General features: G+C 44.2%; 1 protein-coding gene across 1 annotated transcript in view; it reads left to right on the forward strand.

Moving 5' to 3' along the window:
* TBCCD1 (TBCC domain containing 1) overlaps positions 1-10,041 on the forward strand; it is a 26,873-nt gene extending 16,832 nt beyond the window's left edge. The window contains exons 4-8 of the mRNA XM_019512498.1: positions 4,298-4,664; positions 6,191-6,377; positions 6,545-7,042; positions 8,738-8,889; positions 9,447-10,041. Of these exons, the coding sequence (XP_019368043.1) occupies positions 4,298-4,664; positions 6,191-6,377; positions 6,545-7,042; positions 8,738-8,867 (1,182 nt within the window). The 3' untranslated portion in view covers positions 8,868-8,889; positions 9,447-10,041. The remainder of the gene's footprint in view (positions 1-4,297; positions 4,665-6,190; positions 6,378-6,544; positions 7,043-8,737; positions 8,890-9,446) is intronic.
* The last annotated feature ends 1,426 nt before the right edge of the window (positions 10,042-11,467 follow it).

Raw genomic sequence — 11,467 nt, forward strand, 5'->3', positions numbered from 1 at the left:
TGGTGCATGGGGGCCGCAATCGGGGCTGCGCTCCCAGTGCACAGGGGCTAGACTAAGGGAGTGACACGACACCTCATTCAACGAGTGACAGAAAGGCTTTATTTACTGCAAGTTTTCAAAGTCAAATGAGCCCAAAGCAAAGCAGTCCAGTAATTAGCTATAAGGTGATGATTTCTCACTAAACAGGTGACAAGAGAGATGGTTTGTTTCTTCCAGCTTCTTGAGGTAGCAGGGGCATAGCAGCACTTCTTGTCAGAGAGATCTTTCATTCCTGAAGTGCGCCCTATTAGCTGTTCCACTTTGTTTTATACCCTTAGTTCAGCTTCTTGAAACCATTCTTGAAGTTGTGTAAATCAAGAGAGAGTCCCAAGCAGTATTTGACAGGAAAATCCTGTTAATCAAACTGCTTATTATTGGTTATCAGAAAATTCCAATTTGAATGAATTACCTTCCTCAGTGACAAGGGGTTGTCCATTTCTATGAAGTTTAGAACATATCAAGAAACTGATTAACAATCAGGAAAAACGCAAGGGAGTTTTGGGGAGTGTCTTTGGAAAATGAAGGGAATCACTAGACAAAACAGAAATATAATAGGAGGGGGACATCTATTATATATGGAAAATGACTATTCCTGTACATAACATGGGTTAATTGCAAGAAAAATATTTATCATACTAATTAATCAAGGATAAACACTTCACATGGTTACATACTAAACAGCTAGGAGCCTGCTTGAAATCATAATGAATATAGTGAGATAAGCTGCAAGGGATACCTCATTATGTATTCTCAGATGGCCTACCTGTGAACTCGCATCCTTTTGCTTTATGTAGTTAGCATCAGTATTTTGCATTTTACCTTTTGTGAGTAGGCCCCAGGTTAGCATGAGTTTCAGAGTCATCACACACTTTCCCTGATCCTCCTCTTGTTACCAACATACTTGTAGAAACCCTTCTTACCCTGCATGTCCCTTGCTGGCTGCAACTCCGATTGTGCTTTGGCCTTCCTGACTTCATCCCTGCATGCCTGAGCAATACTCTTCTCCAATAGTTGTTTGTCCTAGTTTCCACTTATAAGCTTCCTTTTTGTGATTTAGCTCACTGAAGAGTTCCCTGTTAAGGCAAACTTGTCTTTTGCCACACTTGCTAGTCTTTCTGTGCATTGAGATGCTTTATTCTTGTGCCCTCAGTAAAGTTTCTTTATAGTACAGCCAGCTCTCCTGGGCTCCTTTGCCTCTCAGACCAGCCCCATAGGGGATCCTGCCTATCAGTTCCCTGAGTGAATCCAAGTCTCCTTTTCTGAAATCTAGGGTCCTTACCTTGCTGCCCTCCATTCTTCCTTTCCTCACGAACCTGAACTCAAACATCTTGTGGTCGCTGCTGCACAAATTGCCATCCACTGCTGCATTCCCCACCAATTGTTCCCTGCTTGTGAGCAGCAGGTCAAGAAGAGCATGGCTCCTAATTAGCTGTTCCAGTACTTGCAGTAGGAAGTTGTCCCCAACACTTTCCAGTCTGTGTGAGGACTTCCATTCTTCCTACTCATTTTTTAGGCTTTGTGCATTCATGTACAGGCACCTGAGGTAACTAGCTGATTGCCCTAATTTCTCAGCAAGAATGAGAATGTCTCCCCTGTTGCCCCCTTGTGCTTGTGCTTCCTCCATTGGGAAGGGTTTCCCTGTTTCCCCACTTACCTCAGGGCTTTGGTCCCCATCCGCTAGTGAACTTGGTTTAAAGCCTTCCTCACTAGATCAGTGAGCCAGTCTTTAAGGATGCTCTTTCCTGTCTTCATCAGGTGGATCCCATCTCTTCCTACCAGTCCTTGGAACATCATCCTCTGGTCAAAGTTGTATAACAGGGAGGAAAGGGGAAAAGTACCAATCCTAAGGGCCTTTGCTGAATAGTCATCTTTTATACTTGCTGGCTGGTGTATTATTCCCCTCTGTTCAACACTGGCGTGGCCACATCTGGAGTTCTGTGTCTAGTTTTGGGTCCCCCATTACAGAAAGGATGTGGAGAAAATGGAGAGAGTCCAACATAGCAATAAAAATGGTTTGGGCGGTAGGGCACATGTGATGTGAGGCTGAGGGAACTGGGTTTATTTAGTCTAGAGAAGAGAAGATTGAGAGGGGATTTAATAGCAGCCTTCAGCTCCCTGAAGAGTAGTTTCAAAGAGAATGGAGCTGTACCGTTCTCAGTGGTGGCAGATGACAGAACAAGGAGCAGTGGGCTCAAGCTGCAGCAAGGGAAGCTGAGGTTAGATATTAGGAAGAGTTTTCTCACTAGGAGGGTAGTAGAACACTGAAACAGATTACCTAGAGAGGTGGTGGAATCTCTATCCTTGGAGGTTTTTAAGACCTGGCTAGACAAAGCTTTGGCTGGGATGATGTGGTTGGGGCTGGTCCTGCTTTGAGCAGGGGGCTGGACTAGATGTGACCTCCTGACCTCCCTTCCAACCCTCATTGTCTATGGTGCTATGATTCTGTATCATTCTAAAGTTTCTGATGTTTGCTAAGTACAGGTTTAAAATTGGACTGGCTTATGTTTCAGTTCTCCATGAATATACATGGGTGTTTCAAAACATAATGCCATTTTGAAATAAAGTCATCTTGTGTGCAGTGATCATTTACTGTCCCACGTCCCTTTGCCACATAGTTGCAGATGGTGTGTGCCTTTGACAGTGCCACCCTCTGTGGTCACTGCTGCAGTGTAGTTACCCCACTCATTGCATGCACAAGGTTTTTATTTCAGAGATTTCACAGACATTACGTCTGGAAGGGACCTCAGAAGATCTTCAAGTCCAGCCCCCTGCCCCAGGGGCAGGAAGTCAGCAGGGATCATAGGATCCCAGCAAGATAAATATCCAAATTTCTCTTGAAGGTGTTCAAAGTAGGGTGCCATCATGTCTGTTTGGGTTACCTTCGTGGGTCGGGGGCTGTGTTTGTTAGGATTAGCCTTTTTGTGAGCGACTGAAATGCCCCAATTATAAGTAATATTTAGAATGGTCATTGCAGGTATGTTTAATGCCTATTTGTAGTTGGGTTAAGCCTGTTCAAGGTAAGCTTGTATAAGTTAGAATAATTGTCTGTGGCTGCCGTAAATTTTTCTTGATATGGAGACATTAAGTGCTGGAACTATGAGTTAAGCCTTTTGGAGATGAGCTTTTCCTCATCAGGACTGCATCACAGGCTTTTCATGCAATCCCTTTGGAGTCAGTACCTTATTGTATCTGTTCTAAATATCCAGATACAATAAACTTGTGGGCCTGAATTATCAAGTGTTCATTGATTTCCTTCCAACAGCAATATGCCCATTCGTATTTCAAACATTGAATAGGAATCCATTTCTCTCTCCCCTCTGACCAATACAGTGAAATGCATCTCTGGTGTGAGCACTAGGGGTGTGAATTCAATTTGGATTCAGATTCAGTCCGAATCAGGGACAGTGATTTGATTCGGATCATCGTGCCTGATTCGATTCGGCCAAATCCGAATCTGAAGATTTGATGCTGATTTGGAGAATCAGAAATTTGGACATAGACATAGGTTTAAATGCTTTTTCTACATACCTCAAGGTACCAGTGTGGCCTGTGAACGCTGCAATGCTGGGGCGGGTGGAGCATCCCACAGGAGTGCGGGGGGGCCCTCCATGTGCTCAGCAACAAACCTGGAAGCAGACTGGAAGTACTTTTGGTCCTCTTTCAGGGAGTGTGCCGAGGGGCCTCCCCAAGCCTACCTGGCTCAGCGACTGTTGACCCAGAAGTGGACCAGAAGCGCTTCTGGTCCACTTCCGGGTCTGTTACAGAGTGCGCTGGAGAGCCCCCTGCACTCCTGTGGGACACTTCGTGTCCCAGCATTGCATTCACAAACCACCTGCTACCTAGAGTTATGTAGAAAAAACATTTAAAACTGTGTCTATGTCTGAATCTCTCCAAATTGATTCAGAGGGTTCCAATTTGATTTGGAGATTCAGCCACTGAATTGGGTTGAATCTCTGCCAGATCAAATCAGGGACCGAAGCTTCGCACAGCCCTAGTGAATACCAAATCTCTTCTACACAGGCAAGGTGAGTAGTTTCCTGTTTGTGCACGATGAGTTTGCTGTAAGAAAGCATTGGCTAGCTGCAGTAGTTGTGGGATGTGGGGGCAGAAATCTATCCTGCTTGCATCTCTTTCTTCAGTTAGAGCTGCTGTGGGCTTGAGGTAAGTCCAGATGTAATGGGTAGCGTTGATACAGTGTTTCAGCCTTATGAGAGCTCATCCCATTTTAAGCTATTTGTTTTTGTTCTTGATTTCTAAGAATTGGAATGACCTGGACCACCAAGCCTTTGTGCTGAACCACCTCTCGGATTTGTTGGAACTGCTACTGGATCCAGACCAGCTCACAGCTTCCTCTCACTCCACCCACAGCAGCCTAGTCTCCCTTGAAGCTGTTCAAGCGCTCAGCTTCCTGATAGAGGGATCTCTGAACAAAGCCAAAACTGTCCACCCCCTGCATGAACTTGCACTCTGGCAGCCCTTTCATGTGAAGAATGGCTATTCCAAGATCTCCAGAACTTTTTCTTTTCCCAAGCTAGAAGGCTGGCTGAGGTCCTGCCTGACTGTGAACCCATTTGGGATGTCTGCCTGCCTCAAGTCTGGGAAAAAATTGGCATGGGCACAGCAAGGTAGCTCTTGGTCTTGGCTTTCTTTTTGGCATTAGCATTAATTTTTGGCTTTTTCTGTGTTGATGTGGGATCTGGCACTTGAGCATGAGCAGACTTTCCTTTGATTTTGTTTACAGGACTGGAGGGGGAGTTCACAGCTCCAAGGGTTGGTCACACAAAGTGACTTCACTCCCTTTTACCAAATTATTTCCATCCATTAAACCCTCATTTCTTATTCTCTGTTCTCCAGGTTTGGACCTCCCATCACTGAACAATGTTGATCTCTTAGTATTGCTCAGCTTATATTGGCTTTAGTTAGTATATAAGCTTTCATATTATTACAGATATGTTTTGTAAATTTGGAGAGTTCATTACTTTGTACTGTATTGTAATGTGTATGAAAGCAAAGGATTGATTCAGCAACTTAAATCAAAGGTCACATGAAATGAATGTGTTAAGGTTCTCTCTGCAGTTCTGCTGATAATATCACTCTTCTTGCTTGGGGAGCAACAGATTAGTGGGTTGATTTTCCAGGTACTTATTCGAGTGATTGAGACCACATGCATGAAGAATTGATCCTCAGACACCCTTAGGCCAAACACTGTAGGTCAGTGTTACTATCCTTTTTTAAAGATGTAGTTTGAGGCACAGAGTAGGTTAAGTGATTAACCAAGGTCATGCAAGGGAGTCTGTGACAAAGGAAACTGAACAATTTCTCCAGAGATCTAGCTGGGATGATGCCTTAACAACATTTTTTTTTGATGCTGCTAAATATCAGTCAGGTGTCAAAACAAAGATGAGGGATTTAATTTGTGCGTGTACATTTTCTTAGGGGAAGACAGCAAGTTTAAGTGTTTTGTGTCCTCAGGCTCCACGGGAGTAAGAATGGAAGAACTGTGCGTGTGGAAGAATGGAGGATATATTGAGGGCTGTGCACTTGCAGAGGGCACTCCAGTGGGTTGGAAAGCTGTGGAATAGACTTATAGGGCCACGTCCTATTCCATCTATTAGAAGTCTACGTGGACTTTGATTCCTAAGAATGACCTGCTTCAGTGCTTGCAAAAACAGTATTGCATGTGCTTCTGTAACATGCTACTATGTTAACCTTTGGACTGAGTAACTAAAAGCAGCAAATAGGAAGAAGGCACACCTCACTTGTGCATTTACTAATTTTCTGGGACCCAAGCAGGGTGGAGTTGGGTAAAAATTAGGTGCCTAAATCACTTAGGAGCCTAATTAGGTGGAATGGGATCTGGTCCACTATGTCCCTTTAGTGCACTGGTGGAAGTCTGCAAGCTGCTGACTTGCAAGTCTAAATCACAGCTTGGCACGGAGATCCCTTGTGCTCAGGAAGAACCTTTCTGAGAGTTGAGAGGTAAATAATTTAAAGCACCAGTGCAGTTGGTTTTTGGTGGAATAGTGTTTTGTAGCTCCCAGATACTGTGTGGTGGATGATATAGTGTTATGGGCACACCTGTGTAAGAAGAATGTCTGAAGGTCTGTTTTGTGCCTTTTTAAAATTAATTTGTATAACTCTGGTCTTGTAGTTGAAGGAACAACTAAGAGAGCAAAGATTGCCTGCAATGCCCACATGGTCCCTGAGGCTTACCGCATAGTGGTGATGAGTCAGGTCTACAAGCAGACTTTGGCCAAGAGCTCAGAAACCCTGGAGGGTGCTCATGTAAGGATTCATCGCTGCAATGAGTCCTTCATATATCTGCTGTCTCCTTTACGGTGAGTTTGATTCACCTGGGATGCAGTGAAAAGTTCTGGGTACCTCTGCTGGCACCCAGAACTAGCAAAATTGTTTTATTCTTTCCACTAGACAGAACTGTTGGAAATAGGCTCCAACCTGTGCATGGTCATCCCAGCTTACTATAGGCTCTCTCTCTCTCTTTCAGGTCTGTGACCATCGAGAAGTGCAGCAGTAGCACCTTTATTCTGGGCCCTGTGCAGACAGCCATTCACATCCACAGCTGTGACAATGTTAAAGTCATTGCTGTCTGCCACTGTCTCTCTATCTCATCTACTACTGGCTGCACCTTTCACATCCTTACACCTACACGCCCTCTCATCCTGTTGGGTAACCAAGCAGTAACTTTTGCCCCTTACCATACCCATTACCCAATGCTTGAGGACCACATGGGTCGAACAGGCCTGGCTACAGTGCCTAACTACTGGGACAGTCCCCTGCTGGTGTGCAAAGAGAACAGCGATGCAAGTGTCTTCCAGCTCTTACCGTCCTCCCAATTTTACACCTTTGTTATTCCTTTCGAGATGGAGGGAGACACAACAGAAACACCTGGAGGGCTTCCATATGCTTATCAGAAGGCACTGCGACAACGAGAGCAGAAGATTCAGGTTTGGCAGAAAACTGTGAAAGAGGCTGGACTGACCAAGTAAGTATTGGATTCTTCCAGGAAGGAGAAATGTATGTTTGAGGCTCAGCTTGTCCATGCATGTAGAAATTCGTTTCATTTGACAGCGTTGAACAAAAATGCCCTGTCAAGAAAGTCTTTTGTGCATGTTAGAATGCTAGTGTGTTAGGAGCTAGGAGTCTTGGGATTTTGCTTTTTAGTACTGCGACTCCTGCTGCCTTTATATATACTTGGGGAGGGGGAAGAAGCAGGCAACAGGAGTTTCAAAATACATATATTTTTTTTCTAAATAAATATGCCTGGATTGTAGAGATTTTTCTCCACTTGCCAAAAGCTTGCATAAGTATTATGAAACAAAGCAAAACAACACCATCACCCACTGCAGCCTTCAGTTTATTAAGTATATTAATCTCTCGGATGCAAAAGGGATTGTTCAAACTGAAAAGTATGCAGCTGTCGAACTAAAAAGCACTAACACAATCAAGGCTCTGGCTAACTGGCTAAACCTCTAGACCTCTATCTACCACTTACATCTAGCCTTTTTACATTTTGATATACACATTTGTTCTGCCAGCACTCATTATAAAAGTCTGAATAAGTTAAAATGCCTTCTCTTGATGCTAAAAAGAGCTGAAAAGTAGTGAAGCTCTTTAGTTAGTGGCAGTTCTGAGGTTCTCTGGTTTCTGTCTCATAAGTATGCACTGCACTATTATAATACAATAACCTGCAGTATAACCTTATTCAGATACACACCACAATGGGTGAAACTTGCATCTTAAGAATAGTAGGAAGTGATTTAGCTTCTTTTTTGTTCTGGGTTCTGCTGATTAAGTTTTGTGCATGGGTCATGTTAGCCAGGTCATGGAGAGATCCTGTAGCTTCTTTGCATTCTTTAAATTTCCAGTTGTCAGTCTAGAAATCTAGCTTTAACTAACAAGACTGGATGGATGATACTGACAGTCCATCAGTCTTTCTGAACCACCTTCTGTTGCTTTTATAATTTATCAGCTGAAGAGTCCCATGTTATGCATAATTTGCTTGATCTAAGCAGTCTTTGTACTATACAAATTCCAAGACACTTGGGTGTATTGAAGAGAATCACCTTACAATTTGAGAGTCTTTTGATTCAGGACTTCTGTTGTTCTTTATTACACCTGTTTGTCCTGATTATCCAGATTCCTTATGCCCGAGTGGGTATTTGTTGAGTAAGGATGGAACTATGGAAATGGCCATTCACTGGAGACCATATATTTAAATCCTGCCTGGATTGCAAAATGACTGAGATGTTCATACTTAAATTTCGTGTGAAGTAGATGTTTGTTAATGGAGGTGCTTTGTTTTTGCATTCTGTTATAACTGCTTGTACTCTCTGCAACATCAGACCAAAGCCAGAAGTCAGTCCCAGAGAGCAAAGGTGTGGTAACAGCAGTGTTGAGGATGTTTACATGACTTTTGTCAGCACTAGCAGTCTATCTCTTTCAGAAGCATTATAAATTATCAAATTCACTAAATAAAAACTCTTTCTCTTAATATCAGTGGTAGTTCAAGTCCTAAACCCAAACAAAGTCAGTTGTAGTAGGAATTAGTTTATTGCTATTTTCCACTGGGGAGGGCTACTCATTTCAGTTGTTGAGGAGAGAGGCCTAGAAGTATGGCCCAAAGGCTTGCAAAACTGTGTATCACTTGCTACATTTTTCTTATTCTGGTGGGTTCCAGGAGTCAAAGGAAGCAGTTCCAGGTACTAGTGGAGAACAAGTTCTATGACTGGCTAATTTACACAGGACTTCGTCAGCAACTGGACAGCCTTGTGCCTCCTGCAGCAGGCTCAAAGCAGGCAGCGGGGTAGGATTCTCTTCACTAACAGAAGGGTGAGTATGGGGGCCATTTCTCTCCTGTTATGTCCTAGGAAAATTTCCCATCCTCTTCTATATACAGCAGTTGTGGGGTGGGGAGGGGGCCCTATCCAGGTGTGAATCAAGAATGTGAAATTGTTCTGTGGGGCTGCTCCCAACAACATCAGATCAAGCTTAAGTTTGGAGCCAAAACCTCTGAATGGCCCTCTGCTGTCTTGTACACCCTAACTCCTCTGCAGAAGAGCCTGCAGGTCTGCTGATGTTACTTACCATCTACTCACTTACCCGTCTACTCACCAGAACCTTTTGGCACGGAGGTTTTTTTGATGCTTCAAATAATTTCTACTTAATCTGTTCCCCAAACTGGTGGTGTAGCACGTGCAGGCACTTGTGCATAACCTGTCATCACGGTACATTTTAAACCATAATGAATGATTTTCTGAAGTCCCACTGCTCTTGATCTTCACATAGCCTTTTTCTCCTACAAAGCTGTGGACCTCATGTAGGGGAAGTGATCAAATCTCTGGAGATTGTATTTAGGGAGTAAACCTTGCTTCTCTACTTTGTTACAGAGTTCTGAAGACAGATGATGACAAACCACAGTCAGTTCCTAGTGACTGCTTTGGGGCCAGGCTATTTTGTTGCCAATGAATTAGGACATTCAAAGCCTCCAGCTTCAACATGAACTGGACTCTCTTTTCCTCGTTAAAAGATCATGGCATCGCGTTGCCACCTTCCAGGATTTGGGATATATGAAAAACTTGTTTCATCAACCCAACCCAGCTTCTAGGGAAAAACATAAACGAAGGACTGTATGGTACAAGACAGTGGTAGAAAAGCAAGCCTGAGCTTGGCTGTCAGCCCCTTAGTCAGGAGGCAGCTGGTAGAATTCAGCAATCTTGGCCTGAACATATCCGGTAGAGGAGGCAGTTCCTGGTGTGAAGCTGGTTCCATGATTGTGACTTTTGGGAGCACTTTTATGGCAGAGCCTGCTATGTTTTTATAAATTGCAGAACAAATGTTTGATTACCCAGTGTGTAAAATTCAGTAGATATATTTTTATATAGAGATGAGTTTAGCCGTTGAACTATGACATTCCGTGAAATCTCCTAGATCTCTTTGTTTCCTGCTGTTTTCCACTAAATTTTAATAAATTGAATTCTGAGATAAGCCAAGTATGTTTTTTAAGGAAAAGGTTTCATCTGTTAATGGGAACTTAAAGTGACACAGAGCACTGCAGGAGCTGACAGAATTACCAGGCCTGCATTTCATTTGGGGGAAAGTGCTGATTCCCTTAGCTGCAGCTAGTTGGATTTCTCACTTCTCTGAAAGGTCAGCGTGTTTCAGATTATGCTGAATATCATGATAGTAATTTGATTTGAGCAGCATTTACTTTGCTCAATATTTTAGCTTCTCTCTTGAGCCTCACTGTGAGTGGGCCCCATCCTTGTTTCCTGCTATTGAAGTAGTCCTTCCCCAGGAGCCCCTCTTAGATCCACATCCTAGGGGCTGATTCAGAGTGGTGAGGTAAAACAGGAGGGCTTTGGTCTGTTTGATTAAATGCAGCCTGGTGAGATGTTTAATTTTCCAAAGTGCAAACGTCAAACGCATCTAAATACAGTGGTCATGAGGAAAATGCCAAGATCAAATTCTCTGGGTGTCTTTTGAGGTAGCACTTGAAGTATTCAGTATTTCTAACTGTGCAGTAAAGATGTAGCAAGGTGGAGGAAGAATGGGGCATTTGAGAGGCATGCGTGGAGGAGACTAAGGGAATCACAAGGGTAAATCTAGCTCACCAGGTGCAAATTAGTGCAGCTTCATTGAGGTCAGCAGAGACACCATGGTAATTTACCCCAGCTGGGGATTTAGCCTTCAGTTTTCATTTTATGAGGACCTTCCCTTTACCCAGGGGGAGATCTGCCTAAACAACAAGGCTGTGTCCACAGGAGCATAGATGCGTTTGCTAGGGACAAGAAGTGGTGGTGCACCTTGTGCCGCTGCTACTTGTCCCCGGGGTACGCCTGTGCTGTGTGTCCTCTGGCGTGCGGCAGGTTATCCCAGGTGGCATAGGTGAGGCTGGGGGCAGCAACTGTGCTGGTCCCAGAAGTCCTACCTGAGATCCTGGGGGTCTTAGGGAGCTGCAGCTGTGATGCTCCTGCAACTTGGAGCTTGGCCAGTTGGTGAAATGTGGCTCTGGCCCACCAGGCTCTGGTGTTGGGTGGTGCATACTGCACCCTTGTTTGCTGCCCTGCTTTTTTTGCATAGGTTTTTTTAGCCCAGGATCTTCCGCAGGTGGATCTTCTATCCACAGGTGGGTCTGAGGCGCCACATACTGCATGGCTGCACTCATCTGGACATGGCCCAAGTAAGGAGGAAAGGTGGGGGCGTGGTGCTCTCCATTAAGGAGGAATACACATCCTCATTAGGTAGCACAAAGTCAAGAGGAGGGGCACTCTGAAGTGCTCTGGGTTAGAATACAAGGCAGTTGAGGGGAAAGAGACTTAACGGTGGGAGTCTACTACAGACCACCCAACCAAGGGGAAGAGCTAGATCAGGAATTCTTAAGTCAGCTCACGGAGGTAGTTAGGTCAAA

Source organism: Gavialis gangeticus, unplaced genomic scaffold (genome assembly GCF_001723915.1).
Source record: "Gavialis gangeticus isolate Ggan-Ray unplaced genomic scaffold, GavGan_comp1, whole genome shotgun sequence".
NCBI classification, from domain to species: Eukaryota; Metazoa; Chordata; order Crocodylia; family Gavialidae; genus Gavialis; species Gavialis gangeticus.